Source organism: Maylandia zebra, linkage group LG3, assembly GCF_041146795.1.
Source record: "Maylandia zebra isolate NMK-2024a linkage group LG3, Mzebra_GT3a, whole genome shotgun sequence".
Taxonomy (NCBI): domain Eukaryota; kingdom Metazoa; phylum Chordata; class Actinopteri; order Cichliformes; family Cichlidae; genus Maylandia; species Maylandia zebra.
Genome location: NC_135169.1, coordinates 60,348,382 through 60,372,521, shown reverse-complemented (window position 1 = coordinate 60,372,521; position 24,140 = coordinate 60,348,382). Strand labels below are relative to the sequence as shown.

General features: G+C 41.0%; 1 protein-coding gene across 2 annotated transcripts; it reads right to left on the bottom strand.

Annotated features, from left to right (window-relative positions):
* Positions 1-579: 579 nt before the first annotated feature.
* On the bottom strand, positions 580-23,567 carry gal3st4 (galactose-3-O-sulfotransferase 4). Of its 2 annotated transcripts, XM_024798695.2 has the most exons (5): positions 23,467-23,567; positions 21,229-21,485; positions 10,917-11,033; positions 5,556-5,856; positions 580-4,795 (listed from the first exon to the last, which is right to left on the bottom strand). In XM_024798695.2, the coding sequence occupies exons 2-5, from the start codon at positions 21,243-21,245 to the stop codon at positions 3,713-3,715; spliced, it is 1,518 nt and encodes a 505-aa protein (XP_024654463.2). In that variant the 5' UTR covers positions 21,246-21,485; positions 23,467-23,567; the 3' UTR covers positions 580-3,712. The 2 variants fall into 2 exon arrangements, with proteins under 2 accessions (XP_024654463.2, XP_004576028.3); XM_004575971.5 differs by lacking the exons at positions 21,229-21,485; positions 23,467-23,567 and adding an exon at positions 15,033-15,562.
* Positions 23,568-24,140: the final 573 nt, after the last annotated feature.

Below are 24,140 nucleotides of genomic sequence, written 5' to 3'. Positions count from 1 at the left end.
TTAGCTGATAACTGAGCAGTCCAACCTGTCGATCAAATATGGTTGTTTCACAGAATAGTTATAAAATGGACATGGTTTCACGTATCTACTAATTCTACGTCATTTAAACCTGCAGTGTTTCTAATGCTGGCAGGGCATCCTCGGGTTGCATGAACACTGCATAGAAGTCTACGGGAAATGATTGTGTAGGTCTGTGAGCTCAGTAGAAAGATTTTTAAAGACATTTTTCATTGAATAAAATGTGGAGTCTATGAAGATGTTCAATATGTTCAACTTGAATATGATCTAACGATGTACACAAGCTTGAATAACAAGTTTTAATTCTTAAATTTAAAGATGAAACAATTGTGAAAATAGTCACAAATATGGAGGCTGATATTTGCACAGATGCAACGGCAGCTGTAAACTTACAGTTTGCTTTGCACTCACTGCATTTTCTGTTTCATGATTATAAATGTAACAATTTACACATAAAGTTCTTTGATCTTTTTACTCAGGACATTTTAATGCAGCACAGAACAACCACCGTATCACACAGCTGCTGTCAAATGTTACAAACAAGGAGGCAAAAAGACGTAGGAGAGTTAAAGATTTTTTTAATTATTTAGTACAAGAAAACAAACACAACAGATGCACACAAAGAGCGTGATCTACTACAAATTTCCGACAGAATACAGTTTCAAGTAAGATCATAGCCACATATACTGCAGCTGCTCGGCCTGCTCAGTAACATCTGGAGCAACATGAGGAGTTCTCTGTGAAATGTCCTGTCAGGGCTGTGGGAGTGGCTGAATAGAGATCGTTGGCGAAGTGGGCATGACAGAAGGTAAATCACACCACCTACCACTGCTTCTTACTCTGACCTGTACCGCTCTTGTCCACTATGTACAACATGGAACTTTAATACTGAAAACGAGCTACAAAATGAGTCACATTACAGTATTTGCGAAAATTCAAATAAAGCTTTATCCTAGATCGGGAAGCAAAGTTTGACTTTCTGGTACCTTCTAGTACCAGAAGCTGTTTTTAATGGAGTGCAATTAAAAGGAAGAAAACACACACACACGTGTTTAAACACCAATAAAAAGTATGAGCAGACAGAGGTGACAACACAGTTACTGTCCTGAATTTAAGAAACAGGTTTAACTTTGTTATTTATTTATGTGAAAATGTTTCACCTCATTTTATTTTTACTTGTTTACATTTTTCAACTTGTTTGCCATCTTCCATATTTATATTGGAATTAAGTGTGTAATAAAGAAATTTCCTCAGCATTAATAAAGTCTTTTTATTTCTTTATTACACTGTGCTGATTACATGACACGACTGTGGTATCCTATAGAAGGGTGCTCGAAAAGCACAAAAACATTATGATGGAGTTTTCAGTGTATTAACTGTTTGTCGTCCATGTTGGCAAGAATTGATTGGCATTCGTCAGCGATTGAGTACCGACATGTATGCTGTGTGTAAATATGACTTATCACCACTAACCTTCAGAGAGTGACAAAATGTACCTGGATATAATAGTCACAGTTATCTAATAACCAAAATATAAGGGACACTTATGTTACAGCATGTAGTAGCACTCTATGATAAAAAAAATCCATATTGTGTAATTTTTTGAATGTTCAGCTGTTACTGGTGTAAAACACGAACAAGCAGAATAGGAAGCGATATTCTTCGAAATCTAAACGAAAGCTGGCAGGTGCAAAAGACAGAAAGGTCTCTTTCAGTGAAGTCAACACGACGTGACTTGGAAACCAGGAAAACCACGGGAAAGGAAACCATTTACTTCAGTTACGCTGCTGTGACATAGAAGCAGCTTCTGTCATTCCAAACGTCTGCGTAGGCTTGACCTCCAGAGACCTTTCTGGATGTGACATCGAGCACATTTTAATTAGCGCGACTGAAACAATGTTGTTGAGACCCCAGACAGGACTATGACACTCCTGAAGCAAGAGTTTCACTGTTAATGATGGCTTATTTATGAATGAAGAGAAAGTCAGAGTTTTAGAGTAAACTAAAATAAATCACTGGTTTCCTGAGTGAAGGGAAATAAACACCTTATGTCCCTTTGATTTTAAGACGTTGTTCAGTATTGACTCTCTTTAAACACACTGACTGTAAGAGATGAATAATATCCTTTCATCAGAGGAGGTAGCCACTCAAACACAGTATGCCTGAATCTCCCTTACGGGCCACTGCTGAGGTGACCAGATGTGCGCTGTGTAGGGTGGCCGACTCTGGACGGAGAACAAGACGATCGAATGTTTGACACTGGGCAATAAATTCAATACTTTCAACAATGAACGAACATGTACGATCTAGGAAACAACCTGTTGTAAGGAGGTTCATTTAAAAACAAAGTGGCGCATGCATATTTCCTGTATATGCATGCAGTCACGTCTGACGCTGTCTGTCACCTGTGCTACCTCGCATGCAGGGATGACCCTCACTAAGGCAGGGCCAACACTGTCAGTGAACCCACTCTGTGACACTTCTTATGCAATCAAAGAAACGTTGTTTTCAGCCTGTGTTAGATTGTACGGACAGCAGTTGGTGAAGAACACAACTGAAACAGTCGTCTAGCTTTAGCACTTTACCTGCTAAAACTCCTAATATGGTCTGTGACTCTACTTTCCTTCCACAGGCACGTCCTCAGAAAGGAGGGAAAGGTAAGCATGCTGGCCCTGCACTTGCCCAATGTAGCTTTGGACCTCAGTATGGAAGAGCAGGTCAATGACAAAATGAAACTGGGACTGCTGTGAGTCACTGGAAACAACAGCGAGCCATAAGCTTTCTGCCCGACAGGTGCAGACGTGGTTAATGTTGCTGAAAGTGTGGATCTGAAACAATATAGCAATCTTAGTCTAAAGCTAAAAGATGTATTTTCCTAAATGTAAACAAACTGTGGCAGAAAACTGAAACTCATAATCCAGAAATAGCTTTTAGAGTCCAGACTCACCACTCGACAGCACAAACAAGCCTGTGGTGTTTCAGGAGACACGCCCACAGGCACTTATTTTGAAGCACTACCTTAATTTCACTGGGAAAAAAATCATTACACAAACCTGATGTAAATCAAAACATTTAAAATCCTGCCTAAAAGTGAATTTTTAAAAATTCATCTGGAAGATGTACCTGCACCACCACAGCTGCTATCTGCGGACTTCTCCTATAGATGAGATTTGCTGTCTCTGAGCCGCGTTTAAAGGCAAGCTTATGTAAAAAACAGTCTGTATGTTAAAATACAAAAAAAGATTTGAGCAAGGAAGCGATCATTTGTCTGATGAAATCAATAACAGCTGTTAATGCAACAACAAACCTAAAATGTCTTGGTTTTCTGCAGTGCTCTGTCCAGCGAGACTGTCTTCATGTTTTTATTTTCACAAACTCCCGCCTGTGTCGGATCAGCCACAAGACCCGAGCGGTGTACCCCTCCTCTGTAACCTTGGGACAGCTTGTAACTTTCATTTAATTTAAGCATCAACACAATAAGAAAATGCAGTTCCAATGATAAAATAGACTGTCACTGGGAGTAATTGCCAAAGATGAAAACATACCAAACCAGAGAGTGTGTTCAGGAAAAGAAAGAAAACTGGAAGTGCTGCAGAGAAGCTTGTTTCTTTCTCACATGTAAACTAAATTTGGCTCAGGCGTCTCTGGTCCGTTTCCCCTCACAAATCAAAGGTAACATGTAACTCACCTTAAACTATCTCAATCTTTCTTTTTCTCGCACTCCTTTTAAAGTCTGGTTACTCTTCATTATACGGCTTCCATCCCAGTCTCTTTCTCTTTCCATCTCAGCTTCTCCCATCATCATTTTCTCTCCTGTCCTAGATGAATCATGTCTTACAAAAGCACCACCAGCTGCTAGCAGTCCCTGTCCCTGCTGTCCCAGCTGGGGTTGGACAGCCCGTGGGAACTGTTTACTATCCAGCAAATCTTTGTATTGGATCTCGGGCCTAATCATCCTCAGACAGGCCGTCCTGGTAGCATTGTCGAGACCCGGCTGGAGCTCGTATCCAAGAATCTTTACTACTCCGCTCTGAAAGGGTCGGATATTTTTGTCTCGTATCCGGTACGCTTCTACGGGCTTTCCACCATCCTTCAGACAAACCCGGCCCAGGATTTCCCGCCGCATCCTGAGAAGAGCTACTTCTTGCTCCATCTGGGCACGACCAAACTTGTCGATATCCTCCCAGAACGTGCGGTTGAAGGCTTTGTATAGGTACCAATCTAAGGCGTTCCACTGGCGTAGCTTCTCCCGCTGATGATCCGTTAGCGACAGATTGGGCAACATCTTGCCTTGTGAGCGTCCAGCTCTAGCACCGACGCCAGCCGCTACGGCAGCTTTGCCGACCCAGCTTCCGCTCATTACGCTGTTGCTGCTGGGCTTTTGCTGCCGAGCGTTAAGGCTAAATGAGACTACAGCATCCAGTGGCCAGCAGAGGGCATGTCTCAGCAGGATCATAGACTGGTCAAAGTACTCGGACACAAGAATCAGTCTGAATGTCTGGCGGATCATGGCCTCACCATGCTGAGCTAATTCCACTGAGAAATTAGCATTATTGTCCATGCCAAAATCAAACCACAGCAGGTTGCGGGCATAGTGGTTGTTGCGAAGACGAGGGTCATAGTATTTATTTGGGTCGTCGACAAAGTCGCCCAGCCCTTTTGCCTTCCGAAAGGCAGGAGCTACTTCTTTGTAATAAGCAAAAGAGGACTCCGCCAGCGCGACAGGATCCCTGATGATAGAAAAGTAGAATGTGTCTGCAGGCATCACTTTCTCCACCTGGAAGACAAAAATTGAAACAGTTACAAATAACGATACTACTGCAGTAGCATCACGTATTGTCTCTGACATCAGCAACGGTTCAACTATCCATTGTTTTAATTATGAAACCAACAGAAGCTCCTCTGATGTCATTCTACCGCTGAGCATGCTCAATCTGGACAGAGGGTTTGGCTTGCTGACACGGGTATTTACAGGTATTTACACTAGCAGTCTGGTGATTAGCCAGAATGACAAATAGTGCTAATGCACAGCCCGGCAGAGTTAGGCTAACCAATCCCACTGGGACCTTCTAGTGCTGGTTGAAGGGTTCAGTTTCCTAAGAGTCTGAAGGTTTGGATGGGCTGGCAGTCCTCCTACAGTCATACAGGCGGTTAGGTTAAGTCAGACTAAGCATGGAGTTTAGTGTCTGTAGTGTTTTTAGTCCAATTTGAGCAAATTTCTAAATGAACATCACTTTAGCCCACAAAACGACCTTTGTGTATTATTTTTGTGTATTTTGTTCATTAGTTGTTGTTGATTATCTTCTGCCAATTTTTATTATATGGCTGAGGCTACTGATGTCACATCTGTATATGAGTTTGTACACTTTCATTTTCTATATATAAACTATAAAATGAGTCTCTTTAAGATGTCCAGCCATGTTGGAAATTTGAACAGTGGAGGATTATACAGATGGCTGTATGATTATCAAATCATTTTCAGTCATTACTGTCAGCCTTCTATTTTACCCACCATTCTCTTCGTGTGAACGACTTACCTCTGGCTTATTAAACCTCATGTGATTGCCCATGATGTGAAACTCCGTGGCTCGGGGACCTCGATAACCTTTGACTCTGTGAGCATTGAAGGGTAGTGGGTACCCCAGCTGGTAGCCCAGTGGAAGGGCAAAGCGAAGGTTGCGTTCCTCTCCAAAGCGGTACAGCATGTTGAGCACTGTGCTGCTTGCTGTCTTGTGTGTCTTGAGGAACATGATGTGAGTGTGGGGCTGACAGGAGCCCAGAGACGGCCCCTGGGCATCAGGGGATGAAAAGATGGAGTGAGCAGCTGGTTGGGCACTGCTGTTGGACGAGTGGGAAGAGAGGAGCAAACTGTAAATAATTATTGTTCAGAACATCTCTGGGATTTTACCACAACTCAAATCTACTCACCATATGATAGTATTGACATTTCTACAATCAATGCAAATCAATTCTTGGTCTTACTTGTACTACAAAATCAGTAGGTTTTCACCCCACATCAGAAATCATGTTTAAACCAAACAGCTTAGCAGCATCACACTGTCTCAACCGATAGAACTGATGTGGCTGTTCACAGGAAATGTAAAAGAAAGGCAAGGCAAGTTTATTTGTATAGCACAATTCAACAACAAGGTGATTCAAGAAAGGACAACAAACAGAAACAGTTCAGTTGCTGAGTACACTTTGAACCTAACTCCTTACTTCATGCAAAGATAAAATGTCTTAAAGAAGTATAAACGTATGAGCTTTGAATTTATTAGTTGCTGTGAACTGATTTTATAACTGAGTTTTATTCCTGTCTGGATGGTTTCCTTCTAAGCAGATGTTACATAAACACAGACACATCACAGCCAAAATGTTCAAAGCTATACTGTGGTAGCACGGGGATTTCATTTCACACAGGCACAAATACTCCAAGAAAGCAGCAGCAATCATTTCTTCATCATTAATAGCAAACTGAATGAGAAGCATGTGATTGGGTAGCATTTGTCCTGCAGCTGTGGCTTAATGGTTGGGTAATAGTGGGACAGCAAGGACAACAGTATTTCACAACATTCAGGGCCCTGTTCTGTGGAACCAGGGTTCAGGAGACAGACAGTATCTCTACTTTGAAGACTAGGCTTACAGATACAGCCACTTTAAAAACGGCTGTCTCATCCCTGACAGGACCGTGGGTGGGCGCGTGACGGATTTCTGACCAATTGCCAGCTGATGGGTGGCTGTAATGATACCCTCACCTGGACGATGCAACCATGGGTGGTAACGTCCCAAAAGCAGCATTTAGGAAAACCGGTGGTAATATCTTGTGTATCCACCAGGGGGCGCAGTGTGGAGGCTTGTTATCCTCCTGAGACCCAGTAATTCATTTTTGTGCACTGTAGTACACATTTAGTTTTTGCTTGTAGCTCTCATAGTCTACTTGCCACTCTTCTAAGTCCTGATGTTTCTTAGAGAGGACAACAGTACCTTTAAAATGATATCACATGTGTGGGGGTGTGGCCTTGCCAATTGTCTTTTACCCACCTTTTCAAAATGGTTGGCATGCCTACCAGCATATTTTATGGAAGAAAGAAAGGTAAACTTGATATTTACATTTAAAATGTTTTTTAATTTTCAAAAATAAACATCTAGTAAATAATTTGAGGGGTCTTTAAGAATTAGGCTTATTGAGTTTCACAGAGAACATGACTAATTTATTAATGTGTACTCTAGTGCACGTCGGGACTTTGTACTTATATTTATTTCACTTTTTCCTAGTAGACAACTCTTTAACAAAGGCAGAGAGAATTCTTAACAGAATAATTGAGCGAGATTCAAACATAGATTCTTCAGAAGATGAGAGTCATGTGAGCCAGATAGGAGAGGGTGAGAACCCAGGAGGAGCCACACAAAGATTATCGAGATGCAGTGGCAGATGTGATAGAGAAAAACACAGGGCCACCTGAAATCTGTCGTCCTATCTGGTCCAAAACCAACATGTAGGAGAATCTGGAATTTTTGCTTTGAGTTAAAAATAAAATATGGGTAAAATGCAGGAATGATTTCCAGTATAGTAAAAAATAAGAGTCGCATTTATAGCTGAATCCATGACACCTGATTGTTTCTACACGATCACGTCTTTGCTGAAAGTTATCAATGATCTCAATGTGCAAAAAGAACTCCCAGTATCTGGAGTTCAAGCTCCTCTTGGCCGAGAAACGTGGGACAAACATGTGAACAAGACCTGAATAATACCAGTAATGAAGAGTTCTCTCCAAAAATCAAGAAAAGGAGGCCCCAATCAGATGAGAGTGTAGCAAAATATGGTTCCCTCCACTTGCCTGAGATGGTTAACAGTCCAAGGCATTTCAGTTGTAGAATGGTTGGGTGCAACAGTAAAACATATGTGAGATGTGGGAAGTGCCAAACGTTCCTTTGTGTCTCCAAATAAAAAAATCACAGTACTTCCTCAGATATCATAAATGAATTGATTTTTGTAAAATAGAAAGCCCAGTGCAATCACTTGTTCCTGAACCAATGGCTTACAGCTAGTGAAGTGTCAGTGACTTCTAAGTTGGTCCCTGATCTACATTTTTATTATTATATTGTTATATAAATAAGTTTTAATATCCTGCTTACAACAAATTCAGTGGAGCTTTTAATTTTCTTAAATAGCTCTTGAATTTTGTTAGTTTCACATTCGTGATCAATGAACTCCCCTTGTGCACTGTAGTGCACATGTTGTAAAATTTAAATAAAATTAGTTAAAAACAATTTTGTTTTTGTAATGTATTTTTTTTACCGTCCCAACACTTGATTTATCTGAAAAAAATCAAAATCAAAATATTTTTTTCCCCTGGGTCTCACCATGTACATGTGAAACTCGAAATATTAGAATATAGTGCAAAAAGATTTTCAGTAATTCTACTTAAAAGGTGAAACTAATGTAGACTTATTACATGCAGAGCGAGATATTTCAAGACTTTACTTGTTATAATTATGATGATCATGGCTTACACTTATGAAAACCCTGGATAGTATAACCATACATATGTACTCAGTACTTGTCTCGGGCCCCTTTTGCATGAATTACTGCCTCAGTGCGGCGTGGCACGTCAGCAGTGACGTGTTATAGAAGACCAGGATGCTTCAATAGCAGCCTTCGGCTCTTCTGCATTGTTTGGTCTCATGTGTCTCATCTTTCTCTTGGCAAAGCCCGTTCAGGTCACGTGAGTTTGCTGGCCAATCAAGCACAATTATCCCATGGTCATTGAACAAGGTTTTACTAAACCGTCATGACTTTGTTTCTGAGAGTGTCTCATGACAATGACGTAAGCCCGTGCGACGTCCGTGGCAGCAACAGATGTTTGCAGATCAATAATGGACGACCATGCAGCGTTTAAAGCGTGAAAGTAATCACATTACTTTGAGTTTGATTCTGTAAAAAGTGACAAAAACATCAGCGTTTGCTGCACACTCTGCGCGGAAAGAAAACTTCTTTCTACACCGAAACATTAAACTTCAACTCTGAGCGAGCAGCGAGCACGCTGCCACGGGAATGTGACGTTCACAGAGAAACCCCCGGATCCTCCCACTGACAGGACCACTGTGGGCAAACCTCCACCCGCCCCACTCCTGCTAAACAGGTGACAATAGATTTAAGAGCTGCTGAGTCTTTGATTTTATTTATTTTCTGCTGTGTTTTACTCGCATCTATTTGAAAGAGTGAAAACACAAAACATTATTTTATTTTATGTGCTGGAATATGCAGAAAATAGATTTAAATGTTAAACATTCTTCCAGTCAGAGAATGTCGCATATTATTTAATTTTTGCTTCATGCATGAAGTTAAAAGATTAAAACTAACAAAACAAGTTTTTCATTTGATTACATTTTATATGATGGATTATGCAGAAAAAGTAGAACTGGGCTGAAAGTTCTGTTGCTCTATTACATATTCAGGTTGTTTATCATGGTTTTAAAATGTAACTAAGTAACTAATTACTTTTGAAAATAAGTAATCAGTAAAGTAACAGGATTGCTTTCTTGGAAAAGTAATCAGTAATTAGTAACTAATTACTTTTTCAAATAACTTGACCGACACTGCTCGCCATTCTTCCTCCAGACTCTAGGACCTTGGTTTCCAAATGAGATGCAAAATTTGCTCCCACCAGAAACTGGACTTTGTGCCACAGATTAACAGAGCAGTTCTTTTATTCTTTAGCCAGGTGATTCTGTTTGTTGTTCAGGATCAGCTTGACATGAGGAATAGAGCATTTGAAGCTCAACTCCAGGATCCGTCTGTGTGTTGCACTAACTCCAGCCTCAGTCACTCCTTGTGAAGGTCTCTCACACTGTTGAACGGCCTTTTCCTAACAATCCTGTCCAGGCTGAGGTCATCCCTGCTGCTTGTGCACCGTTTTCTTCCACAGAACTTTCTATTAATGTGCTTTGATGCAGCACTTTGAGAACATCCAACCTCTTTTGCAATTACCTTTTGAGGTGTTCCCTCTTTATGGAGGCTGTAGTGATGGTTTTCTGCACAACTGTCAGGTCAGTAGTCTTCCCCATGAACCAGACTGAGAGACCATTTAAAGGCTCTTTGCAGGTGTTTTGGATTAATTAGCTGATGAGAGCGTGACACTTTGAACCTACGATATTGAACTTTTTCAAAATATTCAAATTTGCTGAGCTTTTGAATTTGAAGTTTTCATAAGCTGTAAGCCATAATCATCAAAATTATAACAAATAAAGGCTTGAAATATCTCGCTTTGCATGTAATGAACCCAGAGCAGCATCTAGCGGTGTGGCTGTTATTTTACTATTACTGTATTATAGTATATATATTGCTATATGCAATACTGTTGAGCATAAATTTGCCTATGTAGAGCTTACAGCGAGGGGGTTTTCAACCACTGCAAACGTACTCCCATGCTGTAGTCCTCCACAATACCAACTGCATGTTGCTCGACATGGATGATGCTGTATGTTAGTTAATGCCAACTGCTTGACAAGTCAACAGGTACTAGCGCGATAATAGTTGACCAGGAATGAGACAAGTACAAAGACATTACACACTCGTTTATGCTGAGTTAGTATGAAACGTAGAGAGAGCTGTTTATGACCACAAACCAGTGATCTCTGTTTCACTTTCGGTCTGTACAACTTCACTTTTCTTCACAGATGGACGAAAAAAGGACATCCAATGGTTGTACCAGCTCTACCACATATTTGTGACACTGTTACCATGTGACAAAAACCCACTCTATAGGAACACGGGCAGCCCACAGTTGTCCATGAACTGCCAACATAATTTCCTCATAATAGAGAGAAAGAAAACTAAATCTGATGCAAAAATGTAAAAATCCAATGCAGTTCAAATTGAAAAAGCAAAACCATACCTCTTGTTGAAGATGATTCCTAGCAGCTGGGTGGCAAAAGCAATGGCCACAAAGAATAGCAGCGCTTTCCACATCCAAACTGGACCCAGCCGACCACAAACCAGCGATCGCAACATCCTGTGAGGAGGAGAGAAGGATGGATGAATGGAATGATGCACATAGTTGTGAGCCCAAAGCAGTCAGTGGAAGAGGAAGATACAGAAAAAGAAGGGGAAAAGTGTGTGGAAAGAGAGTAATACGGATGGATGGATGGATGGATGGATGGATGGATGGATGGATGGATGGATGGATGGATGGATGGATGGATGGATGGATGGATGGTAGTCGGACGATTGGATGGATGGATGGATGGATGGATGGATGGATGGATGGATGGTAGTTGGACGATTGGATAGATGGATAGATGGATGGATGGATGGATGGATGGTAGTCGGACGATTGGATGGATGGATGGATGGATGGATGGATGGATGGATGGATGGATGGATGGATGGTAGTCGGACGATTGGATGGATGGATGGATGGATGGATGGATGGATGGATGGATGGATGGATGGATGGATGGATGGTAGTCGGACGATTGGATGGATGGATGGATGGATGGATGGATGGATGGATGGATGGATGGATGGATGGATGGTAGTTGGACGATTGGATGGATGGATGGATGGATGGATGGTAGTCGGACAATTGGATGGATGGATGGATGGATGGATGGATGGATGGATGGATGGATGGATGGATGGATGGATGGATGGATGGATGGATGGATGGAAGAATCAAACACAGTAAGATAATGTCATTAAAGTGACAGGATAGGGTTTGAAGAGGAGAAAAGGCATGAAGAGACGGGGACAGCTGGATGAGTCATAAAACAAAAACGACTGAAGTATCTTCGGGAAGGAAACCAGTCTGAAAATAGATCTTGTATTCCTTAGATTCCTTAGATACTGATGTCCGGTTCATTCTTATAACAGAAGATGAATAAACTCAAAGCATACTTTTAACCAAAATTTAAATACTAATCAGTTAAAGGTTCAAGTTAATTTTACATAGCACCATGGACTTTTCCTTGGCTAGGAAAGGCTACCACTCGCCATTGAACAGAGTTTTTTATAATGTGGCACAAACAAGGCATGAATGTGATTGGTTTGAAAAAGTTGGGGAGGGGTCACAGTTTAAACCTGGCTTCCCTACTGGTCTTTGTTCTGGTGTCTGGCTCATGTTTCCCCTTACACTTTGTGCAGGGGGCTTGTCTCTGTAATGAGAAGAAAGACGACTCCTCTCTACTTTACCATGGCAACCGCCTCTCTTCTCGAGTCAGTCCACTGGAGAGTGAAACTCTTGACACCTTGAAATTTTTGTACCGTGCTGCACCATCTCCAATGAATTCATTCCCCAAAAATTCCTAAGGGGGGACGGGGGGGTCCTCCCTGTTTATGCTGTGTTTTAGTCAGTATCCGTGTACCAGTCTGCCTCTGATACCAGTGTCTTGATTTTTCCTGTGGGTTTATATGTATGGGTGTGGCATTTTCTTACAACACTCTATTCTATGATACATATTTGTGTAGTAATGTTAGAACAAATTATGAGGTAATTGTGAAACCTAAAATAATGGGGTGTATATGTAATAAAGATTTTTAAAAATGTGTTCAAATGTGTATCTGTTCATTGTAAACATGTATGTATTAATGTCTGTAACTGTAACTTTAACCTCAGCCAAACGTCTCCGAAAACGTCGGAGCGCTTTTGCAAATATGTGGTGTCTTGATAAACCGAGCAGATATTTGAAGTTTACACAGCTACAGTATTGCCTGAAAATGTGTTAAAGGTTTATTTTGTGACCCAGAAATAATAAGAGTAATATTAAAACTAAGTAGCTGCTGCCATTGTTGGAAACTGGAATTGGCTGAGTTGTGCTATGAATTCTGGGAAAGGTTGGTCCACGAAGGATACACCCATCCTTCAAATCTGGGGAGAAGGAGGACACATTTTTCTGAGTCTTCGAATTTAGACATTTGTCACGTCACTGTAACGTAATCGGCCAACAAATGTGGCCTGCGAAGGATGCAGCCCCTGAATTTGTACACAGCTACGATACTGGACACAGCTTCTTCTTCTTCTTCGGGGTTTAACGGCAGCTGGCATCCTTGAACATGCAGTGCTGCCATCTTCTGTTTCAGTCCGTTATTACACTCTTAAATCCTGCTACTTATTCCTGCGTCTTTTGGGATCTTACAAAGCTTCAAATGACGCGTCGAATATTAAATCAGTCGTCGACGATTTTGATAGTCGACGTAATCGTGACTGGTCGACTAATCGTGGCAGCCCTAATGTCTATTGATGTCTATGGTGTTTCCATAGTTGGCACTACTAATTATTAAAAGGGTTTGCCCATCTTAAACAGTAAGTGTGACAATACTTTCCATTATCAAGCATTTAAATAAAAACCCAACACCACTAGAAAAGGGATAAAAATATACATCAATAAAAGTCTTTTTTTTAACATATTCATGCATATGTAACAAGTTCTATGTAAAAGAGCCTGTAGTGAGCTGTCAAATGAAATAGTACTTTCAGACAGTCTGTTTTTCAGTGACATTGATTGCTGTCACACAATCACACTGGAACAGATCAATGTAACAGGATTTGTGATAGATGTGTGTTCATTGGTTTGGAATCACACACAGGTGTCATCAGAGCGTGAACACAACTGGCATGGTCTTTTTGTGTTTGATAACAAAGGAACACTCACAGGAAGTGGCTGTTATGTCATACAATTGCACGTATATTAAACCTAATTTAACCTAATGCATTTTAGTAAAATGCTTATTGGTAATAAGCTGCTACATATTGCCAAAACAACCTTGCAACTCTGTTGAAAGGAAGCGTATTTCCTCACTTTTGGTTTTTATCATACTGATAAAGAGCTGATACACTTATCAAAGCCTCCCACGGGTCTTTAAAGCTGAGAGGGGCTCAGTGTAAAGACCATAACATATGATTCACATCAATTCAATTTTATTTTTATAGCACCAAATCACAACAACGGTCCCCTCAAGGCGCTTTATATTGTAAGGTAGACACTACTAAAACAATCATATGATACCTATGAGCAAGCACTGTGCTGGCGACAGTGGGAAGGAAAAACTCCCTTTAACAGGAAGAAACCTCCGGCAGAACCAGGCTCATATTCATATCTATCCAACTTAACAGTGATGCCTCGTTCCATCCAGCTGGGCGAACAGAAAAAGAAAGACCATTCGCACTATTACAGCAATATTGTTTTCAGAGGATAAAGGCAACTTTGTCGACTTTGCCACATTAGCTTTGTACTGTTAATACGTGCATAGAATTTATGCTTCTATTACAATTTTGTAAAAACATCTTTATTAACTTTATTTTTTTTATTTAACCCTAAAAAATTAATTTAAAAAAACCTCTACAGTTAAAAATGTCTTATACTGATGTATATTACTATTTCAATCGACCCAGTTACGTTACTGGCTAATGGGACACTGGAAAAGTTTGGGGAAAAACTTCTTCAGTGGACTTGGAGACGTTGATGACTAGAATAATCTTCTGACACTCTCCTAATATGTGATGGACTAGTTCTCTATGATTATTTGACATTTAAACCCAGACGGATTCATAACATTGCAGTCAGGCACGTTACAGTGTGGTATGTCATATGACAGCTGAAATCACACTTCCTCTAAATAGATTTGTGCATTTCACTGTTCACTTTGATCAGATCTGATCACACTGCCTCTCCGTCTGATTGTCACTTCTGCAGACCAATGTGAGATTAATATTAGGGCAGCAGCCACCACCCTGTTCACCACATATTACAAGTCTGAAATGCCCAAGCGGAGTTGGAGGGAGAGGCTGTATATATGTATATGGTTCCCGAACTTGTGACCATGTTAAGACTTGGCGTGTGAAGAATCCCTACACCCACACCTTCGCCCATGTCTGCAAAATCGCAGCCTAGCGCCGCCCATTGTACACCACAGTCTCTCCATCCTAATAACCCCGTTATGGTTTTGCTATCAGCATCTTGTTCTGTGCCCACTTGTTCCATTCTCACATCTATTGCTAGCTATTTCAAGTTACCTGGCTCTCCGTCTGAAAATCATAGCTGTGTCCCCAGGCCGGTATCGGTGACGCTGTTATTGTGCAGCTGCAGAGAGCTCGGAGCATCTCGGAGGCTTCAGCTGCGGCAGATCCACTGCTCGGGCCGTGGACCCGGATCAGCCCCGCGGAGGGACACGGGCCGGAATACGTCCCTGTTGGGCTGAAAGCCCGTCTAGTTCCGAGGACGTAAAACGAAATTTTCTTTCTTCCAGCTGTAAACCTTCCTGCCTATTGTGCTGATAATGAGAATACAGTAGAGTCAAGAAAAGAACAGAGGATGTGGCGTACTTCCGGGAAACATCAAAATAAAAGCATTCATGTGTCTGGACCGTGAACAAGCCGTGAAGGGTATTAGCGTTAGTCGACGTGGGTGCCGAGCAGTGGGTCGGGGGGTCTGGGTCCGTTCATAAAACTCACTGTACCCCGTCCGATGAACTATACACATACTCAGTCTACAGGTTTGAATTTGACATGTCGCCTGTAAAAGTGGCTCCGCGTTGTATCCGGCTGCTCTTGCTGTCGCACACCGTGCTTTTATTAAGTGCGTTATTCCGCTTCGGTTTAATTTATTGACGTCAGCTTGGCGAAGGGGGTTCGCCATATGTGACGTCACACGGTGTGACGCTGTTAGAAAGGCATCCGCAGAAAAAGAAAGATTCGTTCCCATCGCTTTTCCTTGACCTCCAGGGAAACAAATCCAAGTCCAGGAAAGGTGGTAAGAGAACTGATAAGGAGTTAGGAAAATGCTCTGAAAATCCGAAAGACCCTGCGCTTGTCTCATTATCAGTGTGATGCCGGATATCCGCCATATTTAAACTACTACGTTCTACTCCTTTAATCGAATCTCGGCAGTATTTGGACCTTTATTACAAAGGTTGGAAATTTGACGAAAACGGAAAAATTAGGCCAGATTTACTAACGCAAGGGGGAGTAAAAATACATGGCCTTGTGACATGTATTTGTAAAGAGGAGAATATTTAAATGAGTCACTACAAAATCTGTGCCACACAGTTTATTGCAAATTGCATAATATCTAAAGCCCCAAAAATCATGTCTTATGCCTGCTGCTGTTGTGATAGCTACATCTTTTTGTTTGTTTGTTGCTTAAAGACAGGAGATAGATGGTGATGTGGATGTTGCAAAGCTGTGCCAAAACCGTGTCTCAGTAAAACTTTGCACTCAAGCTTATAGGCGAGCCCCGCGTATTGCTCTTCAATAATTCTGGGATTTTCATGTAAAACTACAAAAACAACCACAACTCCGATTCTCTTTCTCAGCAGTGTGCACACAATACATCTTATTTTCTCGTATTAACCTGCTGTGATCTAGTGGAACTCCGTTCCTCCACGGTTAGGATTTGTGTGACTGCAGTAAATTCCATCCATCAAAAGTTTATCAAAAGAAGTAAAAGTTTATGATGTCCCTAAAAGGACCCATCTCATCTTCAAGAACTCATTGTACTGTATCTCCTCTTTAGAGTACTTTGCTCTAAGACTGCTGGCTTACTTGTGGTTCCCAGGTAGACGTAGTAATGGGAGGCAGAGCCTGCTCTTCTGTAGAAGCCTGTTTCTGCTGGCACTTAACTGTACAATCGAATGTGCCTTAAAGCAACTGTTTATGTGGTTTGGTGATTGAATTGAATAAAGTCTGCAATGTGACAAAGAGCATTACCAATAATGCAAACTAACTGTACAGAACCTCAGACAGACTGTTATCAGTAAATATATATCAGAATTTTTATCTTCTAAATCTGCCTTCTTAATAGGAGACCGCGACTCAACTAAAAGTTGTTTTTATTCCTGTTGTGTAATGTTCAGAGTGCAGCTGTGCATTTAACAGGCTGTTGCTAAAACTAAAAATATAGGGTTGAAGAAACATTGGGACGAATGTGTAAAATGTATCATCCTGATCCATGCTCTGGTAAGAAAATCCCAGAAAGTTGATTCAGTGTTTTCAGAAACGTTTCATCACAACAGTCCTCAAATGTCTGGGATATACCTCATCATAACTTCTTGGAGGTTTCCCTGAGAGAATAAGCAATCTTATAGCTGGTGGCTGCCCACTACACCTAATCTTAAGGTCAGCATAAAGTTATTTTCCCTGTAGGAATCAGTAAAAGCTACCTTAGTCTACAATTTGGGGCTTAATGTTGAAAAAGATCTAATACCTTTTGACACAAAATTCCACTAATCACTGTCACACTTTCCTGATTTGGTCTCACTGCCATTACTGAATATTAAAAGTAATAAATGACAGGTTTGGTGATATTTTCATAAACTATTCATTTACCACATCAATAAACACCATGACGGCGCAAAATGTTTTTTCTAACATGGCAACCTTTAAAAAGTGAAAGGAGACAGAAAGACAGGTGGGAAAGAATAAAACTTAATGAACTTTTTGATGCCATTTTACACACAGTACTGGTGCAGAATCTAGAAAATGTGGGGAAATACTGGCATCATATACAGTACTTACTTCTGAAGAAATTATGATGGGACCCTGAAATCAGTGGCGTGTCTAGAAAATTTTTGTTGGGGGGGCCAGGTAGGGGCACAGATTTGGAGAAGGGTGGCAGATGTAATTGGCAGATAATGTTAAAAACAATTCCACCAACCCTTAACCATAATTCAATAACCCTGTAAACCTAATAACCGAATGCGCTTTTAACTCTTATTAGAATGAGATTTTAACCACTACGGTGCAAAGTTTTTAGATACTGCGTTGATAAAGTACAAGAGATACAATCAGTCAGTGTTTATTCAGCATTCAAGGACATCAATAGTTGCATAGCATTTTTACTGACATGTAGTGCACATATGTTTTGGGCAAAAACATTTTTGAATATTAAAATACGAACATTTGTAACAAACAATTGACAAATTAGCCAGTTCCAATGTAAAACTTTCTCTGCCTGTTAAAAAAAGAAGATAATCTTCTCACAAACTGGTGATTTATTTTGAAACAGGAAAAAAGTGGAGAAACAACTGAAAAGACTAACATTTGAATAAAACCTGAAAGCAAGTAAATACTTTCTATGCTGCCTTATGGTAAACTTTGGTAATATTGATAAAGAACAACACTGGCTGATGATGAAATACAGTCAGCTGGCATGGTGACACTGCCAGTATTAACCTGCAGGGCTGGACTGGGACAGAAAATCGGGCATTTTGACTACAGACCGGCCCACCAGGTATTAAAGCCATAAAGCCTTTGAATGAAAACAAACCCTGTTGTGACAGTGATGTACAGTCTTGTTGGTATATGTATGATTTCTATACATTTTACGTCAGATAAAAACGTTGGTTGTAAGATTTAGATAATTAATTAATAAAAACTAGGTATTTTAAATGAGAATAAGAAAGAAAAGTATTTCTTTGTGCCCCCCTCTCCCTGTTAATGTCCTACCTGCCCCCTGGCAACACTTTGCTAGACCCGCCCCTGCACAGTTACCAGCTGTCAGCTACATAAAAAAGGATGCTGGTGTTATTTGTCTCTCAGAAACAGTTCATAACTTCCCTTCAACTCATTCATGTCACCTAAAAGGTAAACCTGTTTCTCCATCACCTGTTCAGCTCTGATGGTTCAGTAAGGACATCTCCTGGTTTCATCCTCATGTTTCCCTCTCACCACATATCCAAACCATATCATGACCAGCAGCTTTACAGCTGTGGCTCCAGCAAACATCAGCTGATACTAGAAAGTAATATTAAATAAATTCTAACAACAGCTGATCAAGCTTAAACGTGCTGCTGTTGTTTAGCGCGACATCCGCTGGTTTCCTCTTTCTGGCGCAAAGTGGATGATAAACAAACAAGAGAGAAAAGCCGATCAGCTGATCATTGATCAGTTTCATGATTGAAGTAGAAACGGGAGAGGGAGGGTGAGAGAATGAGAGAAGAAGAAACAGCTGTGCAGCGTAACGACAGAATGACTCCAGCTTTGTGTGTTTTTTTTTTTCATTGTAGCTAAAGTACAGGACAAACTGTGTTCCTTTTCAGCTCAACACAAAACGCTTAATATTTTCTCTGAATACGAGACGATTCCGTTTTTTACAGGACGGTTGGCAACTCTACTAACTAACCTTGTGAATAAAGTTCACTATCAGTAACATCATAGCACCACCCAGCTGTATAAACTCCGTCATGCTAGCTAGTACGCAGTACGAGTTATTGTAACTGACTGTAAAAAGTCAGCATAATGAAAATAAACTCCACCTAAACTTGGTTTATATCTGACCCAGATAGACTGCAGGTCATAACTTCTTACCTGAAGTTCAGTTCACCTGACACTCCGGCCGCTGCTACCTCGGGTCTCTGCTCCTCCTGCCTCCCCTTTCCCTCATCCACCTGTTGCCTCTGTGGAAGCTCCGCCATAGCCACCACCAAACAACTGACTTATTTTTACACATCTGCCAGCATCTGGCCAATCCACCACCGTTCATTGTTTGTACCGTTAAGGGAAGAAAGACAACAAAAAAGCATTGACACCAGGCGGTGGGCCGATGGCCAGTCCAGCTATGGAGAGTTATCAACCTCTGTCTCTCTTCCACAGCATGTCTTTATCCTGTCTTCCTTCTCTCACCCCAACCAATCACAGCAGATGGCCCCGCCCCTCCCTGAGCCTGGTTCTGCTGGAGGTTTCTTCCTGTTAAAAGGGAGTTTTTCCTTCCCACTGTCGCCAAAGTGCTGCTCATAGGGGGTCATATGATTGTTGGGGTTTTCTCTGTATCTATTATTATAGGGTATACTGTACAATATAAAGCACCTTGAGGTGACTGTTGTTGTAAATTTGGCATTGTATGAATAAAGTTGAATTGAATTAATCTGTAGTGGAATACATTTAAAAACATCCAACATAAAGACAGGGGCTGTCATTGTCCCTGAATCTTCTCATGCTTTCCTGCCTGTTATCTCTCTCTGTCTCTCTGTCACAAAGGTAGTGGTTGCCCCATGATCGGAAGGTCAGGGGTTTCAATCCACTGAACGGCTACCCTGAGGTACCCCTGAGCCAGGTACCGTCCCTACACACTGCTGCCTGGGTGCTGCACTGGTGGCTGCCCACTGCTTCACTGGGTGAATGGGTTAAATGCAGAGGAGTAATTTCCCTACAGGGACTAACACATACACATTAGGTATATCACATTAGCCACCTGAAAGCATGAAGAAGGCTAAAACTGCTTGGTTAAGGGAAGAGATGCGAAAGATGGGTCTATATGGTTCTCTGTGGATTATTTGATGCTTATTCACTGCCCTGGGTCGACAAACTCCTGGTTGGATTAAGTACTGCTCGTCTTTATACAACACACCAAGGACTACTTGTAGATTGCCTTGTCTCCAGAATCCACACAGATATATATTTTGGAATATCACGTTTAATGGGAGCAACTTTTCTAATGTGCACCTCGAAAAATTACACAGTGTAGTAACCAAACGTGATATTCAAAAAGATATATCTGGACAATGATTTTGTTTTTTGTTCAACTAAACCAGGGGTCGGCAACCTGCGGCTCCGGAGCCACATGCGGCTCTTTAGTCTTTATACTGCGGCTCCGTGGTTTGGGGAAATAAATTGTAAAAGTATTTAGCTGAAGTGTATTTTATTTATGTTAGTTTTTTTTTTAACTTGTAGTTCTAAATTGGAAGATTATCGTGATCTTGAAATATCTTGAAAAAAATAAAATCCCCACATCCCCACGGCTTGCCCTGGCAAACCGTGACAATGCCTAATTTGTGGATTGTTGATCTTCAGATCCTCATACGTATTTGAGCAGCTTTTCTCCACCATGAACTATGTTAAAAACAAAAACCGCTCACGCCTCACAGACAACAGCTTACAGTCCTGCGTAAAGATGAAAGTGACTTCGTACAGCCCCGGTCTCCAGACGCTGTGCGCAGAGGTTCAGGAGCAAAAGTCCCATGTCAAACATATCACGGCAGACCCAACGATGTTTGCATGAACAGAATGGCTGTCGCCATCCTCCATCTTTAAAATGTATTACCCTTCCAGGACCTGAAGTTAAGTAAAGCGCCAGGGTTCTTATCAGTGTTTTCCGTATTGGACCTTATCACTGTTTAGTTTTCACATTTCCTGTTTTATTGTGTTAGCCTCGGACTGTGTGTATGTTCCACTTCCTGTGTCATTAGTTAGATTTAGTCCAGCTGTGTGTACTCACCTGTTTCTTGCCATCATGAGCCGGTGTATTTAAACCCTCAGTTTCTCTCAGTTCCTCGTCTTATCATCGTCTAATCCACAGGTGTGTTTCCAGGTCTACTTCAGTCAGCCAGTCTTTCAGTTTCAGATAGCTTCTGTCCGTCCAGCCTCACTAATAAATACCATCCACACCTTCAATCTGCCTGCGAGTCCTGCATTTGGGTCCACTCGCCCTCTCTCTACAGTGTGACGCCTGACAACTTGACATCGACCAATCAGCTGAAAGGAAGAAAAATCTTGTCAAAATTTGTATGTGCAAGTTGAAACTCACACGCATGCGAGGGAACTTGAACAGGAAGCTTCACACATATTTTTTTGCCTTCTATCCGTAAACAGACATTAACCAAACAACTTGTAACTTGTTTAATTATCTTTTACAAATACAAATCTTTTTTAGGCACACATTTTAGATATTTTGATTTACAAGGTTACAAAACTCACTTCACAACTAGACAGTCTGATTTACAAGTACAAAATATTTATGACCATAATTTGAGCCTCTGAATCAATCTGCAGTCCTAATCCCGAGACCCCTTTGCACAGTGTTCAGAAGAGTTGTTCCTTATATTTCTTAAAATGTTTCTTAAAGGCACATTTATATTCCTTCAGCCTCCTCTCATTTTGCATATAAAATAAAATACATCTAATTTTCTTTGATGTACTTGCTGTGTAACTCTTGTCCTCCATACATCACAGACCGCTAATCACACTTTTATCAGTTAATATCTAATATAGCGTTCCATGTTCTTCCTCCTGCAGCAACTGTGTTATAAACAATGAAACGCAAAATGCAGTTACAACGAAGATTCACACAATCTGCTCAACTGTGTTTATGCTGCTCTCTATAAAACAGGAAGTGATGTGTGACCTAATACAACAGACTTCACACAAGAGGGAGAAACGCTGAGGGAAGAATTTGGAACAAATAACTGGATTAAGTTCACAAAGAGAACCAATACAGGAAATAACCTAAACATTATAAAAAACCATCCCTTGATAAATAACCAAAACAGTCCAAAACACTGAAAACAACTGACCGAGGACCATGACAGTGTGTATTTGGGGATTTGTTTGCATTCATTTACACACACTCCATTTTCCCAAGACTTCAGGATGGACACATAGTTGAAAAACTAGATGAAGTTCCCATCGATCCAACCATTCTCTTCCGCTTATCCTTTTTCAGGGTCATGGGTGCTGGAGCCTATCCCAGCTGTCTTAGGGTGAGAGGCAGGGTACACCCTGGACAGGTCGCCAGTCTGTCGCAGGGCAATGAAATTCCCCAAATCCGAAAAGCAAATCCAGAATCTAAAAGTGTGTATTTATTTAGGAGTTTAAATGTAATTAATTCCCAATTAAAAAACAAGTTAACTTTGCAGAAACTCACCACTGCTCACACTGTGGGGACAGGAAGCCGTCCTGGTTCTAAATTTAGAAGCAAAGCCTCTTATCAGTTCACTGGTGCCTTTGTTAAGGAGCACAACACCTGCTGCTCCTGACCAGAGTCTACTCCACTTTAATCTACATGGCCCAGTTCAGAGAGTCGTAACAAAAACGAGCACAAGAAAACATGCACTGCGATATCTGCTTTTGTTCTATTAAACACAAAAACAGCTGCAAAGAGGAACTGATGAAGTCACTGTGTTTAGAATAAGTAACAGTGTGCTTAGTGGTTGCGTTAATGTTTTGTCCCAGCATGGTTTTCTAATAATGACGACAAGTACAGTAATACTCATCATTACATTATCAGAAAAAAGAGAAAACAAACTGTGTCAGTTTATTTTTATAAAGCTTTTATAAGTTTTATAAAGCCTTATGAAGGGAATCGTTTTACAACATCAGTGTTACATCCCTGAATCAATGTGACATCATGTGCACCAAACTGCACCGTTTATGCTTTTGTAAAATGACTTTTCCTGTGAAAAACTAAGAATGCTCCATGATTCAGTGCCACCTTTTACACCTTTAGTAAGAAGGTACAGGCGTGAGGCAGGTTAATGCTTCACTGCTGTGAAGCTGTAATAAACCTGTCACAAATCTTTCTCTCCAATAATTTTGTCTTAACTTCAGATTCAAGTTTTATGTTTCATTAAAGGGAAATCAGACTGCCTCGTTTTATTGCCACCTCCAGGTTAACACCCTGATGTTGCGCAGTTTACAACGTCGCTGTTTGGATGTTTTAAAAGCAAAATACACTCACGGTGCGGTTCAGCAGGTCTTCCTCGTATAGCGGTGTCCGGTTAGTGAAGAAAACAAAGGGCGTCCTTGTTGCACTGCTCCTGTTGGCTCAGCAGACGGCTGAGAAAGACCTCTGAAGTTACCGTGTCATGTGGTTCCTCTGCGCCACACAAACACCATCACGGACACGTCACTTACCCACTTTCCCGTTTTTAACTTTAGCTCCTGAATAAAAAAGTTTTAAATTCGGTATTGGGGGAAACAGTAATGAATACATGTGAGCTGGAAAATGTCTCAACACGTTTATTATAATATACAACCCTGAATTATACTGATTCAATTCAAGTTTATTTTATTTATATAGCGCCAAATCACAACCACAGTCGCCTGAAGGCGCTTTATTACTGATGACCCAAAGACAATTCAGTCCACTGATGAGCAGAATGCGCATCAGGCAGCTACGTGAAGTTCACCACAATTAAAAAATGAAGCTTGGAGAAAAAATAGATCCCGGGGTCAAATACGTGATGAAACAGGCTTTTGTGTAGCTACCATTCACTGCGCGTTGTTAGTTAGTTTATGTCACACTGGTTACAAACTATACTGCAGCTAAAGTATGTTGATAGTCATGTTTCACCTTTAACAACAGCATCTCTGTTCTCGCACTTTCATTCCAGACGCATTTGTCTGTCCTGC

What these genes read in the sequence shown, in the direction of transcription:
- gal3st4 (XM_004575971.5), bottom strand. Translation starts at nt 15,055, where the DNA reads ATGATTTTCAGACGGAGAGCCAG. An exon ending in ATTTTCAGACGGAGAGCCAG is followed by an intron (nt 11,034 to 15,032) that starts GTAACTTGAAAT and finishes TCCTCCTCACAG; the next exon opens with GATGTTGCGATCGCTGGTTT. An exon ending in GGAATCATCTTCAACAAGAG is followed by an intron (nt 5,857 to 10,916) that starts GTATGGTTTTGC and finishes CTCGTCCAACAG; the next exon opens with CAGTGCCCAACCAGCTGCTC.